The 18,911-nt window shown below is 31.6% G+C and overlaps 2 protein-coding genes across 5 annotated transcripts in view; one reads left to right on the top strand and one right to left on the bottom strand.

Annotated features, from left to right (window-relative positions):
- The window catches only part of LOC126829536 (ATP-binding cassette sub-family G member 1), a 33,314-nt gene extending 23,399 nt beyond the window's left edge, over nucleotides 1-9,915 (top strand). For 2 of the 3 annotated variants that reach the window (XM_050559480.2, XM_050559479.2), the window contains exons 6-15: nucleotides 239-362; nucleotides 1,706-1,820; nucleotides 2,237-2,571; nucleotides 3,021-3,038; nucleotides 5,592-5,693; nucleotides 6,054-6,222; nucleotides 6,421-6,521; nucleotides 8,078-8,233; nucleotides 8,800-8,918; nucleotides 9,482-9,915. In XM_050559480.2, the coding sequence (XP_050415437.1) occupies nucleotides 239-362; nucleotides 1,706-1,820; nucleotides 2,237-2,571; nucleotides 3,021-3,038; nucleotides 5,592-5,693; nucleotides 6,054-6,222; nucleotides 6,421-6,521; nucleotides 8,078-8,233; nucleotides 8,800-8,918; nucleotides 9,482-9,707 (1,465 nt within the window). In that variant the 3' untranslated portion in view covers nucleotides 9,708-9,915. The remainder of the gene's footprint in view (nucleotides 1-238; nucleotides 363-1,705; nucleotides 1,821-2,236; nucleotides 2,572-3,020; nucleotides 3,039-5,591; nucleotides 5,694-6,053; nucleotides 6,223-6,420; nucleotides 6,522-8,077; nucleotides 8,234-8,799; nucleotides 8,919-9,481) is intronic. The other variant, XM_050559481.2, reaches the window with a different exon arrangement.
- A 7,166-nt stretch (nucleotides 9,916-17,081) lies between these two features.
- The window catches only part of LOC126829540 (coatomer subunit delta), a 63,247-nt gene continuing 61,417 nt past the window's right edge, over nucleotides 17,082-18,911 (bottom strand). For both annotated transcript variants that reach the window (XM_050559487.2, XM_050559486.1), the window contains exon 10: nucleotides 17,082-18,592. In XM_050559487.2, coding sequence (XP_050415444.1) covers nucleotides 18,503-18,592 — 90 coding nt within the window. In that variant the 3' untranslated portion in view covers nucleotides 17,082-18,502. The remainder of the gene's footprint in view (nucleotides 18,593-18,911) is intronic.

The raw sequence follows: 18,911 nt of genomic DNA, 5'->3' as shown, positions 1-18,911 counted from the left end.
TGTAATCTAGTAGTATTCATTGATGCTAAATCCCAACAGACTGACAGGTTCATAGATCATGATTTTATTGTCTACAAATTATAACAGCACAAACTAACTTCCCATAAATCTAATCATGTGTCAGTGTTACCCTCATGTGTCATTGTTATCCTCAGGTAATGATTTTAGGGCAGAATTAATATGAACTCATATTAAGATAAAAAAAAATGCTTATATCTAATAATTATATTTGTTTCAGTGGTCTAGACAGTGCTTCATGTTTCCAGTGTGTATCTTTATTAAAGACTTTAGCCGCTGGTGGAAGAACAATTATATGTACTATACATCAACCTAGCGCTAAATTATTTGAAATGTTTGATCACGTAAGTTAAATTTAAAATAACTATGGACCTTGTAATGTATTATAAAGTCCATGAAATAACTAAAGCAACCAAATGAAAAACAGATGTCTGAAATCAATCTAGATAAATTTATATATCTTTATTTCATTTTGTCATTGTTTCTCTGATTTTCTGCTTGGTCTAACATATATTCAGAGCAGCTGTGCTTCAGCAGGTGGCTGATGTTGTGAATATGTACATAGCATTATTGTAACAGCAGCATTATCATTGGCTGTTTTCTGTATACAACTAAGAAAATGACATACTGATAAAACTTGTCAGATTGACTCAGGTAAAAAAATGAAATACATAATATAAAACAAATTGAAAAACAGCCTGATAACTTATAAGCATTAAAGTCATGTGGAGTTACAATGAAGTCAAGCTACATTAATCTTTTATTTGATAGACGAAAATGTTATTGTTGGGTTAGGGTAACAAGACATTGTGACATATAAAATGCTGATATTGGGTTACCATACATTAGCGTGGATATGTTACTTTAGGATTGCCATACATATATGGGGTTAAGGATTGAATTAGGGTTACACTCACATTGCATTTTAGTAGAAAAATTGTCATATTTGATTCATTGTACCTCAGTGTTACCTTTCAATAGATACATTGTTGATATTGGGTTATTTTTAATGTAATCATATATGGTAAATGTAAGTTGATATTAGATCATATTAAGACCCCAAAATAGAGATAAACATTGAGTTTTAACACCATACACGATTAATAGTAATTTTGAAAAAAAAACCCAACATATTGATCATTTCGAACTTTTAAGTTATGGCCATTTAAAACTTATATTGATTTCACACCACCATCTTGCTCTCTCTCTCTCTTAGACAAATATAATAATAATCATGCTATCTTTTCTTACATTCATTCTTCTTTTTATACTCAAGTCTTTGCATTAAATTAGTGAATATTTTTCACTTTTGAAATATGAGTCAACAATCTATTGTTAATTTTAAACTGTTATATCAACATTTATTTAAAATCTCATTGCATCATTTTAGTAAACTACAATATTGTAAAAGTTGAATCTCTAGTAGGAATATAGATCCAAATATGGTTCAATACTATTCGGTATTTACAAAGATATGTGCAGGAATGGAAATTTCATTGATCTGTGCTGCTTGCTATTTAAGAAGCCCACCACATTTTGTTGTCCACGAATAATCATTGGTTGGCCTATTTTAAATCCGATTTAATCCAAATATCATTACTTTAATGATTGCAGTGAAACATTGCATTAATAGACTAGTTTATTGATTATTTCATGTTGCATTTCATAATGTTTTTGTTCTTTACAGTTATATATGTTAGCAGAAGGACAGTGTATCTACCGTGGCAGTATAGCTGCTTTATTACCATATTTTGAGGCTCAAGGTTTCAAATGTCCAAATTACCACAATCCAGCTGATTATGGTAAGAGAAATAATTTCACCATTTTCTAATAAAAAAAAAGAGTTATTTCAAAATTTATGCTTTTCGTAGATCTCAGATAGTCCATTAAATGTATGAAAAATGAATTATTTTTATACACCCACATTGATGTGAACATGAGAGAGGCTACAGTTTTAACAGATTTTTTAAACTTTTGTTGTGAAGCATTGGGGTCCTGTGAGGACAAATCATTCAATGACCTATCGTTCCAGAGTTATGTCCCCTTTGACAATAAAGATCAGGTTTCCTGAAGGCAAAGTTGGCCAATATCCAAGTTTTCCTTTTGGATAAACTGCTGTTTTTAGCCATCTTTTGAGTCAGAGTTGCGGTATGGGTGTATTTTCTCGTTTTGTGTGGCTATCTGTTTTGAATGTAATAAGGGAATGTAATTTTTTCAGCAATGGAGGTCGCAGTTGGTGAATATGGTCTTGAAAAAGTCCAAAGACTTATTATGGCGGTTAAGTCAGGAAGATGTGATCCCTTTCAGGAGGAATTTAGACGTAAACATTCTTTGTCATCTAGAGCCTCATCTTGTGCATCAACGCCTTCAGAACCATCAGTATCATTAGAAGATCCTACCATGCAGGGCATACACAAAATATTTGAAGAGAAGAAGAGTTTAATGGAGTTTGAAAATGGCGGCCCTATTGTGTCTGCTAATGGTCAACTACCAGTGAAAAGTAATGGAAAATATAATGGAATGTATTGTTTCCCCATGGTACCAAAAACTGAGGTGTGTAAATTCTAACAGATTGTTACAGATTGTTAACTTTTCTATCTATATTTTGTTAAAGTTCCTACTTTTGTCAAGCAGACAGCGTGATACAGTTCAACATTCAGATCCTCAGATCCTAAATATACTTATTTCTTATTTTTAAGAAATGAAATTTTTTAAATGGAGGTTTTGGCCAAAATTGACTGACTATTGTCTGTATTTCTCTGCCAGACCCTTGATGGTGTCCGGAAAATGGCCTACAAAAATGGCCAAAATCAAAGCTCTGTATGTATAGTTGTTGAGTTTTTCTATGCATATTAATAATTCTTGTAAAGGGCCAAAAATAATTTTGATTCTTTAGAATTAATTTCTTCTTCATATGTTTATTTATATGTCTTTGTATATATATTATATCTGAGCTTGAATTGAATAGAAAATTAGTGAACAAATTCCTAACAATATTTCAGCAAACAGAATCATCTGAGGTTTGTTAATATTTGTGAATATGAATGGGGTTTATGAATTTTGTTATTAATCTTTTTTTCGTTGTTTTGCTATCTTATGGTTTATATAATTACCTTGCATGGCTTTGGAATGGCGAATCAATTAAAAATGTTTGGATTACGAAAGGGCTGTGAATTTCTAAAATAAAAATGAAGTGATATCAGGTGTTCTATGCAGTAGATATTAAACACCACAATTACTTGGTTTGGGGATTGCTTTTAAAAGAGATGGTCCACTTAATTTTACATTCTAATAATAGATAAATAATTATGACATCTACTGGAACTAAGGTTTAAAAAACTCTCCACTCAAATACCAGATTTTATTTGAGAATGTGACTAACAGTTAATTTCAGTCCATAAAAAATATTACCGAAATCACAATTTTTAAGCTTAGGGGTGTCATATTCAAAGACTACATAGTATTACATGGGTATTAACCCATCATTAAGGGTGTCACATGATTGGTGGGGGAGTAGCTGTCACTACAATCTGTCTTTTGTTAGAATAGCAACCATCTCTTTTAAATCATTGAAAAGTGTGTAGGGAAATAATTGCATGGGAAGTCGTTTATTTATTTTTTTTCAACTTTTTCTTGTCTTTTATTTAGTTTGCCACCCCATACATTGTAATGCAGTTAAGATTGGTTGAAATTATTTGATTCACCGTGTTGGTTTTAGCAAGTCAACATGCTAAGCACAGCACAATTAACAGAAATAATCTTTCACATAGTTATGCTACTAACTGGGTGCTTTCAGTATTTTTGTAACAAACTTTGATGACAACTCATCTCTGCATTGTTGGAATACATTTATGTGTACATAATGAAAATATTATACATGATTTTCACATTACTCTTGATTCAGAGTATTTTTGTCCCCCGCCTTTCGAAGAAAGCAGGGGACTATTAAAATGGGTTCGTCCGTCTGTCTGTCCGTCACACTTTTTGGGACACAATAACTCTCTTCCTAATTGAGCTAGAATGTTCAAACTTGGTGTATGTGTTTATTAGGTCAATGCCTTGATGGAGTTCGAAGATGAGCATTTTCCGCTGAGGGTAAGCAGAGATAAGCAATTTGATTGGTTGATGCTTTGGGACACGATAACTCTCTTCCTAATTGGGCTAGAATGTTCAAACTTGGTGTATGTGTTGATTAGGTCAATGCCTTGATGGAGTTCGAAGATGAGCATTTTCCGCTTAGGGTAAGCAGAGATAAGCAATTTGATTGGTTGATGCTTTGGGACACGATAACTTTTAATTGAGCTAGAATGTTCAAACTTGGTGTATGTGTTTATTAGGTCAATGCCTTGATGGAGTTCGAAGATGAGCATTTTCCGCTTAGGGTAAGCAGAGATAAGCAATTTGATTGGTTGATACTTTGGGGCACGATAACTCTCTTCCTAATTGAGCTAGAATGTTCAAACTTGGTGTATGTGTTGATTAGGTCAATGCCTTGATGGAGTTCGAAGATGAGCATTTTCCGCTTAGGGTAAGCAGAGATAAGCAATTTGATTGGTTGATGCTTTGGGACACGATAACTTTAGTTCTAATTAAGTGAGATTGATGAAACTTGGTGTATAGATTTATTATATGAATACCTTAACTAAGTTCGATAATGAACATTTTTTGCTGAGGGTAAGCAGAGTGATAAGCAATTTGATTGGTAGAAACTTTGGAACACAATAACTCTCCTTCTAATTGAGGTAGAATGTTCAAACTTGGCATAGGTGTCTATTAGGTGAATGTTTAAACTTGCTGTATATGTAGATGTTCATTAGGTGAATGTCTTGACTGAGTTCAATAATTAACATTTCGAGCTGAAGCTAAGCAGAGCTAATCGATTTCATTTGTCGATGGTTTGGGACAAGATAATCTTGATTCTATCTGATAGAGAGTGATGAAACTTAGTGAAAAAAATAAATGTGCGATTAATTAATATGTGTCATCTATTTATTTTGCAATTTCGGCGGGGGACATCAGCCTCACTGTTGGCTTGTTTATTCAAGTTTTACAATTTCTGTTATTAAAAACTCATGTGTGGTTATTTATCCGTTAAATATTAAGAAATTTAAAATAGGAAATACAAGACTGCTGTTTTGAGCAAGATACAATGAATTATATTTAATAAAGATATTTTATTTATTGTTAATATTCCATTAAAAGCCCACTTTCAGTTAATTTGTAACAAGAAAAGATTTTAAATCCCATTCATTCACTAGAAATAGTTATTACATCTTTAAAAATCGTGAATCTACGTTCAGTATTTGTTGGTACAATATAACTGTAGCCATTGTTGGTCATCGGAACCATACTCTACGAATTCCCAGCTTGTGTATTAAACACCATCCATATTCGGCTTAGCTTCCTGTAATTATAAAGTCACTTTAATGAACCCTGACATATTTAAATGAATCAACCATTATATATACAAGTACGATGTGAATATGATTAACAAATCAAACTGAAAGTGGTTCTTTAGGATAAGAAATGAGTTATATTTATGTATATTCAATTATCAATGTTTTATTTTTCAGGATTTACCATTGGATCAAGAATGTCACACGTTTAATACAAGTTGTTTTACACAGTTTCGTATTCTTTTTGTCAGGACGTTTATGTCTATAATGAGAGATGCGGTAAGTTCTTTTCTCTGCTTAATTCACGATAGATCTCTTTTAGTTATCTACAGCAGCAGGGAATGATAGTTATTTACTAGCTGGGAAAACTTGGCTCATTCAGAGAGGGAGTGATGGGAGTGAATTTTTTGAGGAATTTCTTGTGAATACATGTAATTGCTATTAGAACTTTTAAGGAACAAATGTAAATATTGATTTATAACTTTTTTGATCAATGCTAAATTTTTGTTGTTTTGTGATATTATTCATTGCCTAGCAACTTTCTGCTATGTTCAATAAGTAAAGAATATTTGCACTTGATTACTGATTAGTGTGAGGAATATATATTTTACGATATGTCCTATTTTTTGTATTTCACAGACGTTAACCAGATTGCGACTGATATCACATCTAACTGTTGGTATATTGATAGGATTACTATATTTGGGTATTGGAAATGAAGCTAGTAAAGTATTTAATAATGCTGGATGTTTGTTTTTCTGTATGTTGTTTCTCATGTTTACAGCCTTGATGCCAACCGTTCTTACATGTAAGTCTTTCAAATAAATACCAATTTTCTTTTAACTTTGAATTTAAAAGAAAAGTAAGTTCAAGAAAATCATCACACTGCAAAAATTACATTAACAGAACATACAACTATCAGTATATATATCTTTATATAAGAAATGAAGACAAGTTGTCATCACACAAGTAGTTGAAATATTAAAATTTCTTTTTTTATTTGCAGTTCCTATTGAAATGTCTGTATTTGTTCGAGAACATTTGAATTATTGGTATAGCCTGAAGGCGTATTATCTGGCAAAAACAATGGCAGACATGCCATTTCAGGTAATTCATTATTGTTACTATCCAAATAAAATATATAATGTTGCATATAGTACCATGTTCTATTTAATATAAATTGTAGCACAAATTAGAAATTTCCTCGATTGTGATTGGTCGAAAAGTGTGGTCGAATGGACAATAAACCCCCTCTAAATTATCAAGGCGAATTACTGCGTATAAATATAACAGTGTACTTTTTTTCATTTTTGTGCTCAATGATCTTCCTCAAGTCAAATCTTTATTGCAAATATCTTTAAGGAATTCTGCACACATGACTATCACACCATTTTCAAACACCATCTTTTATGAAATCACATTTCTGAAATACATAAAACAGTAGAAAATCAGTTATAAATTAATTAAAACCGTTTTCAGGTATCCATATTATTTCGTAACTAGGCAGTGACAGTGTCAGTAGGCCTATATGTTTTCTTTTTTGGTAGGCGAGCTTCACTCACCAATTTTTATTAATCAGGTGGTGGATTCTTTTTAAAAATCATGCTTTCAAAATCTGACTAGCATGATCTACCTAATAATAAGTCATTAGTCACAAGGAATTGCTTGAGAATACAATGAGGGAGTCGAATATAGAAGCTGAAATATAGGCCTAATCTATGGCCTAATCATTATCATTGCCAAAATTGTCATTTGACAACACGTCAGAACAGCTACATAGCAACCACTGGCATCTTAGACTAGACATCATTGTCATGGTTTATATGGTATTTTAGAGGATGAAAGTATGAACTTCAATTGTGTAAAGAAGAACTAGCTACAACATTGTGATAACAGTCTGCAAAATAAAATAACAAATGCTGAAAACTTACATGAAACTCCCAAAGCGAAGTCATTTTTGTTGCCAAGAGTTACTCCTCTTTTAGTCTCGGATAGCAGGGCGGAATTATTTCAATCATGTTGACACTCGTCTCGAAATACCGCAATAATACTAATTTCTTGTTCTTTTAAAAATCTTCAAACTTTAAAAATATTTTTTGTTGTCGATATCCGAATAACATTTTCTTTCATAATTCATTTACCAGTAACTCGAGACTCAAACATTTTAAATTTGCAGGTAAGCAAGAGACCGTCTATATCTATTGAAAATATTTTGAAAAATGAATGCAAGCGCGTGACCAAATAACGACTTTTTAAAATGAGTGTAAAAATGTTTCCTAAATAGTTCCGAAGAAAATCTCCAAATATTTGTGCTACAATATCGATAAACACATTCCTGTTACGTATTTAGAGGGGGTTTATTGTCCATTTAACCATGCTTGAATTATCCATTAGAACAACTCGACGCTATCGCGTCTCGTGTTCTAATGATTCAAGCATGGTTAAATGGACAATAATCCCCCTCTAAATACGTAACAGGAAGTGTTTATCTCCTAATTATTCAAGTTATTTTTTTTAATATTTCCATTTTCCACTAGTATAAATCCTCTTTAATATAATATACCTTGAAACTCAGTCATGCTTTGAACTCTATTTTCTCTCTCTCAATGAATTTATGCACAAGCTCACAAAATGGAGTAATCCATTGCATTGATGTTTTGCAGATAATATTTCCAATAGTGTATGGGAGTATAGTGTACTGGATGACATCACAACCAAATGATTTTATACGATTTGTGATGTTTTTAACGTTGGCTACACAGACATCACTAGTTGCCCAATCACTAGGGTTATTAATAGGGGCAGCAACATCACTACAGGTCAGTTACACAGTTTTCATACATTTTCACATAATTAATACTTTAACTTCTTTGAGCAATTGACATATTTAATGAACACAATAGCATCATAATATGGAACACAATTATTATTTTGATTAAAGCAACGTTTTGTTGAGGATTCCCTCATAGTTGGCAAGCAAATGAAAGTTTATATACAAAAACAAGAAACACCTGCTAATCAATAATCCAAAAGGAATTCATGGTGCTGTGCATGGCAGTTTATTATTTATAGACGAAACAATTTGTAATTTAGGCAAAATCATTTCAGTATTCTGTAATAGATAAATTATAAACTGAACTGGTTTTTTAAACTCATGAACCCTAAGGTAAACTTTGTATCAAAGCTTTTAAACTCAGTACCTTCCCTTGAACACTGAGGTAAACTTTGTACCTGAGCTGTTAAACTCAGTACCTTCCCTTAAACCTTGAGGTAAACTTTGTATCTGAGCTGTTCACCAGCGGTGGACAAGATGATATAAAGAGTAATTCTTCTAATTTCTTCTGTATGTAGCCTGTTAAATAAAAACCTGTTCATATCATTTCAGGTTGCTGTATTTTTGGGACCAGTAACAGCCATTCCTATTCTCTTGTTCAGTGGTTTCTTTGTTAATTTTGATACAATTCCCCCATACTTACAATGGCTGTCATATATGTCCTATATTCGGTAAGTAATACATTGATTTATCAAGCTAAACAGATAATAACAGTAAAAACAAGAATGACTTGCTAGAACACTGATATGTTACAACTTTGCCCTGGAGTTGAAAGGAAATACTGTTATGATGGCACATTCTAAATTAATAGAATTGCTATCAAGTGAAGCTGAATCAATTTCTGTCCCTTTCGTTAATTAATAATTTTGAGTAGAATCGTGCCACCTCAATCCCAAACATGTTTCAGCTGTGACAAATAATGGTGATATTTTCTTATTCAGTTGGCAAATGATTTATCCTCGAATATTCTTGTGTTGACTCAAATTGTCAGTGTTTGTAACACATGCTTTTTGTGGACATAACATGGCCCTCTATGCAGTCTAACTCTCATGTATTGAGTAATGTCTGTTAAAATAATAAAGAAGAGTGTCTAGTCATGGCATAGTAAAAGACATTGGCAGTCCACATCAAATATTTTCTTTCATTGCAAAAACACAGTTAAACATTTTGATAATTTTAAAAATTAAACCACACTGCACTCAAGTATTCAATTTTTGCTCATTTCTGATTTCAGATACTCATTTGAAGGAGTGTTGCAGGCTATTTATGGCTTCGATAGAGGTGCTTTAGACTGTGATGAAAAAATTTGCATTTTCAAAAAAGCTTCAGACGTTTTGAAACAAATGGATGTTGAGCATGCCGAATTTTGGATCGATTTCATTGTTTTGTGTATATTTTTTGTGATTTTGAGAATTGGATGTTATTTTGTTTTGCGATGGAAAGTCAAAGCTCAACGATAAAACAAGAATTAAAGATGTTTTGAAGCGTTAAAAGACATGGAGTTGAGTATCCATGACAACCAAGTATTATGTGAGATTAAAGAAATTCACAATAGCACAATGAAAGGATTTACATGTTAGTCCAAATGATCTGATAAATTAAAGGACTTGATTAACTTCTGTAAACAGAATTGAAATATTTTGTATATAAAATAAGTATAGGCTATTGTTTGTAAGTTTCAATCAGGTATCAACTGTAAATATTGGTGGGATTTTAACCCCAAATTTGATTTCTGAAATCTTTTGAGACATATTTTGTGTGTAAATAGAAAAATTGAACTTTACAGTCTTTCATTTAGAGAATAAAAAACATTTTATGTTTAGACTTGTAACATTATTGTCATCATTTCAAATTTTGAGAAGCATCGACTGTTTTAAAGTAAAATTACTGACACAAATATGTTCCTTGTGCAATAATGTAATCAATCGTTTATAAATGTAAAATATTTTTTAGAATCTATTTCATATTTCTGGCCAGCTTCCATTTCTCTACTTGTTGCTTCTGTGATGGGTGTCAGTTTAGAATTTTTAGCACTTTCTTCTTTCTCAAATTTTTAGGTGAAGCTTAGAAAATTTGTTAAATTCTCTTAACAACTGAACATCAATTTCTTTCTCTTTTCATTTCTTATTATTTTGACTCGAGGAAGAAAAAAGTTTTAATTTCTTAAATTGGAGGTTTTGAATTTTGGATTAATCCTCCATTTTGTTATATGTATAATTTATTGATTCTTTCAACTAATTGTTAATGTAATCAATATATGACATCATAAAGTAAAATATATTGTTATGTTTGTATGTAAATAAATAATGATTTCGTTTTTGTGAATAACTGAATTTTGTAATTTCTGCGGAATAGCATTTAAATTAAGCATTGTATTTTACCAATTGGTAACATTAGCAAAAGAATTTTTTTTTTAAAAAGTTTATCGTGTTCTCAATGTGATGTTTTTAAATTGTACACAAAATTTGGTTCTGTGGAATGATTCCTGAAAATTATTCAACAAATCATGTTTATAATTCTATTTTTGCAATGAATAATAATGTAATTAATACTGGCATTAATGTTTTATTACCAATGTTTTTTCTCCAACATTTTGGTTATGATATTTATGAATTGTGTAAAATCAAATTCATTTTAAAGAATCTGGATTTTTAGAAATTGAAGCTATCTTATCATCATTTTGATCTGTTAAAAACCGTTCTGCTCTTTGATTAACTTGTCTATATGATGTTTATTATGACTTTAGATTTCTATAGAAAAACTTGAAACCATAATCAATAATACACCAGCTCTTATTTAAATGAAAAAGGGGCCAAGGTAGTCATTTAGTATTTCTGGGGTCTAATCTGGGAGTGGGCAGAGAAGAATTTAGGGATTTTAAAAGAGGATACTTTTTATTGTTATTTTTGGTTAAAATTGCCAAGATAGGGCTAGGATATGTGTTGTTATATAGTCGTAATTGTATTTCTAATATGATAATACTAATAATGTGATCAGAGAAATAATGTATTAGCAATCAATAATGAAAATGAACGGAGAACGAGGTTAATCAAGACTAAATGGTTATAATGATGGATGTGATTGACCAAATAATAAAAAATATTTTTATTCTCAGATATTCCATCATTCTTTAAAAAGAGCTGTATGATTGGGTTTTTATTTTAAATAATAATAACTCTCATTAGTTACAGCAGGTAAATAGTGTCCCCAGGTTACAGGAATGAATGAATATGGAAATGTACTGTAGGCTTAATTATCAAATATCCAACCATGATAAATATTGACAGTCGTAAATCATACTGGATAATCAAATAATCAACGATGTGAAGAGATAAATGTGGAGCCTTGAAAGGTGATGTTTATGAAAAGTCATTTAGCGCCGTTGTGATGCTTGAAAAAATAAAAATTCAAAAACTCCCGCCTGCATCAGATTTTTTAGGAAGGATTTTCTGAGAATCAGAATGTTTGAGTTTTTGGGGTTTTTTCATGGCGTTAATGATTGAACAATAAAGAGATGATTTTTAAAAAGATGATATTTTTGTAAGGAAATGAAATGGGGTTTAATACCTACTTTTCTGCACTAATGAAGATGGATATTTGTAATGAATGTTATAAGTTTTATAGCTGAGTGATTGATGATGGAATTGTTAAAGTTGTTAGTTTAAGAATTCTTTGTCTCAAATTATGTATTAAAATACAGTACTGAGACAGTGAAATCGATGTGTAATATAAAATAAAGGAATACTTATAGGAGCAGAAGTTAAGTCGATTGTTTTTGTAAAGATTTAAATGGACAAATTGATCAAAATTTTTGTAAAAGAAAAATGGTTTAAGATAACCGTTAAAATATATATTTTATATTTGTAACATTTTTATCAGTTTGTCCTTTTAATAGGCAAAATATGAGTTACTAAATATATGACATCAAATACCTTGTGCCGTCATTATTTCTAAAAAAGTAGTACAGATTTAGTAAAATCACATATATTGCAAAAAAATATACACTTTTATTCAACTTTAATGCATAAAAACAAAAATTAGAATGACATAGATAATGGTTAGCCTTCCCAAGGCATTAATAAAAGCAATATGTAATTAGAACAAACAGTTTCCCTTATAAAAATTAAAGTAAAATTCACATATTTAACCATACTATAGAACTTTCATGTGAAATCATAACATCACAAGGTAGTTGATGTCACATTTCTTTAGTAACCCATTTATTGCTAATTCAATTTACTAATTTGTTGGAATTGTTTCATATATATATACCACAGTGTACAGTTCACTTTTTTAAATGCTATGGGGCTGATAGATAACTGTCAAGACAGATAGACTAATGTCCATAAGGCCAATTTAGTTTAATTTTTAGTTCTTATAGGGGTTGATAAATTAATAGACACTTGACTCTCATGAACAATGTTTTATGTAAAATATTAAAACTTAAAAATAAAAAGCTTTTGAGTAAGGAAATATATTTTGTTATTTTCCCCTGCAAAATAGGAAGCAAAGTTTTAATAGGTGTACAAAAATAACAGAAAATCAGATTTGAGTGGCCTGGAGAAGTGAACTGTTCACCGTGGTATAGGTTTGTTAAAGACAGTATCTAGTTTCTGTGATAATCTGAGGGCTGCATGCTCCACACTTATGGCTATTCGTACTTTATTTAAATTAAAATTTTATTGTGAGGTTTTAAACAAAAATTTTGTTGTGAATTTAAAAAGAAAATATTTAATCTACATAGTAGGTGAATGTCAACCATTTCATTTTAAAATATAAATTATTTACAATCCTGAGAAAATTTGAGAAATTAAAAATTTCGAAAGTACTTGACTTAAGTTAAAGAGATGCATACAGCCCTTGTATATATCAATTTATACTCGTAAATTTACTTTTTTCGAGTTTAATATAAGATATTTATTATTTATGTATTATATATTTTATTGTGTTTTTTTGTTTTATATTTAAGTATACATATTCATTTTAGTATGTCATCAAACAATATTTTTATGGAAATTTCCTTTTCTTTAAAAAAAGAAAAACATGAAGAAAAATTCAAACATGTAGCTAACCTTAAGTATGCATAAAACAAGTTTTTCTTATGTCTTAACAAGTTTTAAAGGTTAAACATTGTTGTTACATTAAATTGCATGGGATAAGGCTATTATGGAGGAAATTTTACAAAAATGCGTTAATAATGATTAGAGATGTAGTAAGCATTTATCATTTTTTGCTGTTAACTTAAAAGCTTGCATCATATTGTTATTTCAAACATAACAATTTTGAAGATCAAAATACTAAATAGTGCTGTGCAACAATAATTGCTTCAAACTGTCTCATGGAAAGTGCAAAATAATGAAAAAGCAATAGTAACTCTAGTTAAATTTTATCTTTAGAAAAAGTATAATACACATGTAGGGTAACATTTGAAATGATTTCTTCTATCTTGTGTATATATTATTGTTCAATTCCATTTTATGTACTTCACAAGTTGTAAAATAAAGAAAATAAAGAAAAGGATGTTTTTATTGTTTTAAATGAATATCAAAGTATTTTCAGTAAACCATTGTTTCAGTCACAAAGGTTAAATAGGTGGTAACAGGTTCAGATTAGGGTTGAGTTGGAAACCTCTAAAAACCTGTGATCAAAACAAGTTTTGTATCAAATAGGTTGTTGAGGGATGAAATGGGGTTTAACGTCCTACTCTTCTGCACCTAACCTGGGCTAATTGAAGACGGGCATACGCCATACAGTGTGCTATGAGGGAAATTTTGCCCGGGCAGCGGTGCTACGGCCTACTCTTATATCGAATTCCAACTGCCAAGGGATCTTTTACGTGCACGCCAATGTGTACACAGGACCTCAGTTTTTCGTCCCATCCGAACGACTAGGCAGCTGTCCTTGTCAGGCCCTCCGTTCTGCATCACTGACAAAAGGAAACCACGCCGGAAAATCGAGATGAACTTTCTCGGCCAATGCAGGAATCGAACACCCGACCTCCAGGCTAGCGAGCCAGCGCCTTACCCACTTAGCCACGTGATGTTTTATGACAGTGTGCTGCAGTGCATGTCTGGAAATGTGCTGATTGTACATGAAGAAAAGAGAGAGAGAGAAATGGGGTTCAACGTCCACTCGACACAAACTAGGTCATTTTGGGACTAACACATGGTTCAATTATATTTCAATAATTCGCCTGCGCGTAGGGGTCTTTAGCAGTGGGAGGAAACCTGGGGACCCAGAGAAAACCCACGAGGTTGGACAGGCGACCCTACTCCTTGTCACGTACAACCGGGGAATCGAAACTCCTCCAGTTGACTCAATGACAGACCTACATTTAGAAGGGTTGTCTGTGTAATATAAAGATATGCTATTTGTTAGTCCTGAAATGATCTTGTTTTGAGTGGATGTCAAATCGCATCTGTCCGTTTGTTGGTCACACTTTTTGGGTCACAGTAACTCTCTTTCTAATTGAGCTAGAATGTTAAAACTTGGTGTAGGTGTTTATTAGACGAATGCCTTGGCGGAGTTTAACGATGAGCATTTTCTGCTAAGGCTAAGCAGAGATAAGCAATTTGATTGGTTGAGACTTTGGAACACGATAACTTTGGTTCTAATTGGGTGAGAGTATGGATTCATTATATCAATACCTTGACTAAGGTCAACGAAAGGAGTTTTCTGCTTAGGCTAAGTTGCAATAAGCAGTTTGATAGGTCAAGACTTTGGAACATAAAAACTCTGCCTTTAATTGAGGTAGAATGTTTCAACTTGTAGTGGATGTTCACTAGGTGAATGTCTTGACTGAGTTAAAGGACAATATTGGTGTCAGTCATTATTACATATGTGATAGAACTGGTTAAATACATTCCAAATATAATTTTAACAAAAAGATCATTGCTACGGGAGATGTGTAACAAGCACGTGAAGAAATGGGAAGTGACGCCAAACATCAAAACACGAGTTATCCTTCTATATAACTGATTGAATTAACGAGCGATAACAGACAAAAGATCGAATTTCATTTCACTGATAATTCCGTTGAAGTTGAAAAGTTATTATATAGGACAGTGAGAGGGTATCTCACAATTCAAAAATAGAATTGGCTGTCACTAGATAAGGGAAAACGAGAAAAGTAGAAAAATCCTGTGCACTCCCCCATTTTTATTCATTCTGTTCTTAATAAAAACATGGTAATACACAGACTTTTTCTAATTTGTTCGTTATCTTTTATCTACTGACAGCCAATTCTATTTTTGAATTGTCAGATATCCTCTCACCGTCTCATATAATAACTTTCCATCTTCAACTGAATTATCAGTGAAATGAAATTCGATCGCATGTCTGTTATCGCTTGTTAATTCAATCAGTTATATAGAAGGATAACTCGTGTTTGTCATGTTTGGCATCACTTCCTGTGCTTGTTACACATCTCCCGTAGCATTGAGCTCTGTGTTAAAATTATATTTGGGATGTATTTAACCAGTTCTATCACATATTTCATAATGACTGACACTAATATTGTCCTTTAAGTGAGTAACATTTCGAGCTAAAACTAAGCAATTTCACTGGTTGATGCTTAAGGACAAGATGGCTTTGTAACTTATGAAGAATGATTAAACTTAGTGTAAAATTTCACTACCAGGTACTTCAAACGCTTGACTGAGTTCTATTGAGAACCTTTTCTGCTTAGACTAAGTATAGATAATCAGTTTGATTGCTCGATACTTTTCAAAAAGATAAATGTGCAATTAATTAATGTGTCTAGTTATACTGGAATTGCAGCGAGAGACATCAGCCTCTCTGTTTGCATGTTTAATTAGAGGCCATAACTCTGTACCTAATAAGGCCAAGTTGACCAAAAGATATAGGGTGTAAGTATGCAAGAATTTTAGCCTGCAGGAAATATAGAAAGGAGTGACAACATAATACATCCACATTATTAATGTGAAGTTGCAAATCTGTTCGATATTTCGTTTTACTTGTCTTTACTTCACTAGGATCTGGAAGAGCTGTTATGTAACCAACATTCTGGTTGATGTGAGGGATTAGCCAATGAAACAGTCTGTTGCAGCGAATTCTTGGCGTGCGATGCACGGAACTGTGGATATCCTACTAGAAACATCAACACTGATTGGTTAATCAAATGCCTCAAAAGCTGCTTGTATGACCCTGGACACAACCTCCACTACAACTGATCAGATGTGTATTTGAATCAGATTGTCTTTGATCATGTACAGAGCGATTCCAGGAGAATTTAGCACTTGAACCAAGCAAGACACCTGGAAAGACATTATTTTAGAAACACAAGACACATTTTAATACTGTTAACTTTCAATACACAGAGCCTTTAAAAATATTCCACATTAGCATGCACATGATAGATCCCTGGCAGTTGGAATTCGATATACGAGTAGGCCGTAGCACCGCTGTCTGGGCAAAATTTCCCTCATAGCACACTGTATGGTGCATGGCTGTCTCCATTAGCCCAGTCTTAGCAAAACAGTAGACATTAAATCCTATTTCATTTCTTTACAAATCAAGAATGTTGTTTACATTATCTCGTAGCACACTGCTCCTCTTCATTTGCCAATCTGTGCCGATAAAAAAGAGGTTATTCTTCCAATTGTAGAGCCTAGTCAAAACGTCGCTCAGTAATAAGTAGTAATTGTATTCCATAGAATTGTGACCTGTATACTTCAATTACTAAATGTCATTGAAACAATTTTACTGTAGAGATAAAAAAAATGCTTTAGCTCATTTTTCACATTTGTATTTGTTGACACTATTTTAGTTGTCATTAACTTTTCTTCTACTCTAACACAAAATAAAAGGTGATATTCAACTTGAAATATTTTATTTATTTCACTGAGCTTGTTATATTGATAATATACATAATATCTATGTAAAATATGCACAGTGGTTTCTTCTTGGACCCCAATAGAAAATATATCTTTACAGAAGTTTATAAAGGAGAAACATATAGGGATACATAGAGATACATAGACATTTAATAAACAGAGAAGTTAATTAACAGTGTTAATGTATATTAACAGATATAAGATATCTTCTGTTAATTCTATAAGATTAGACACCATTTTATGGTTGTAAAACCTTTTCCAACCAATATCAATATTTCTGAATTGTGTTAAAAATTTAACTGGCAGAAAGGATAATTCTTATATTTCTAATACAATTAGACAGAAATAAGGAAATTGAACACTATAATGGAATAAATAATCTAATTCTACTTATGTCTTTGTGATTGGGTTGTTATTTTAACATTTAACAGCAGGGTTCAAATAACAATTTAGCACTTCAGAAATTTCATAAAATACTTCAAAAATGCTGCTCAGTGTACATTTTATTTGATATATATTTTTAATTCTTATATACATCAAATCATTGGCTTGACTTACATACATTAATATATTAAACTAAGAATATAATATTTGACTTTTCCCACACAAGATTTGAAATCCAAAATATTAGATGTATGTACAATAACAATAATAACGAAAACATGGATATTAAATAGGAGAGTACAAACATATAGAATGTACACGATTTCCATTTATTTACATCTGAATTATTCTAAGAGCGCTCGAAACTGGGTTAAACCTTCTTACAAACATGATGCTTGGCATGACAACTTAACTTCAACCATCTGTGGAAGAGGAACTTTTTATCAGACAAAACTTTAAAGATGCATAATGTAAGAGCAAAATCTGCCTATTGCAACGCTTTATCCTGGCATCAAATATTATATGAATTATTATTTAAACATTTATTAACATGACAAGCTCATTATCAACTCCATATAATTTTCAAAATCTATTTTTAAACTATATTGGTAAAAACAGCCAGCTTTTCATCTAATTCTTACATAATTGCATCTCTAAATAATAACCCATTCTAAGGCCTATTTACTTGTAAGTTTTTAATTAGTAAAGCAAATTAATACTTCATCCAGAAATGTGGTGATACTGTTCTATTAAATAATTTGGTGAACTGTGATTAAATAATATATCCATTAAAGATGTAAATAACAGAATAAGTTAAACTGTGATACGATGATTTCTTTTCAAGTGAAAAACAAACCAAGCATATTCCATCTGTCAAAAATACCTCTCTTCCATAAGTCCAACTCTTGAAAATTAGAATTCAATATTGAATGTTTTCTTTGTCCTTGTTGTGTCTTTTTGTCACATGATTATTCACAAATGTAAATTCATATTTATATATACAAGCTAGGACACTATTACACGATTTCATATTTATCAACGTAGAGAAGGACTTCTTTAGAATATCTGACTGATTCACTATTTTCTATTTCTTTAACATCGGTTATCTGAAATATAAAAATAGTATAATTAATTCAAGATTTGATATAAAAAATATGCTAAGTTCTTCTTTTCTTTTGATATGTGTGGAAAGCCAGAGGATTGAAGCACTGTCTAGACAACATATGTCAGTTCTTCTACCAGGGGATATTTTATGTGCACCATCAATTTGTACAAAGAACAACTTCGTAAGGATCTGAATGACAAGAGGTGATTTCCTTGTCAGCCTCACAGAAAGAACCATCTTTAACCTGTGATGGTAAGAAATGAAAGATCCTCTAGATTCTTCTTAGTCCATGCTATGGTATAACAGTCAGCTATATTAAT

This window comes from Patella vulgata, chromosome 8 (genome assembly GCF_932274485.2).
Source record: "Patella vulgata chromosome 8, xgPatVulg1.2, whole genome shotgun sequence".
NCBI lineage: Eukaryota > Metazoa > Mollusca > Gastropoda > Patellidae > Patella > Patella vulgata.
The sequence above is the reverse complement of the archived record's forward strand: the minus strand, read 5'-3'. Positions and strand labels throughout refer to the sequence as shown.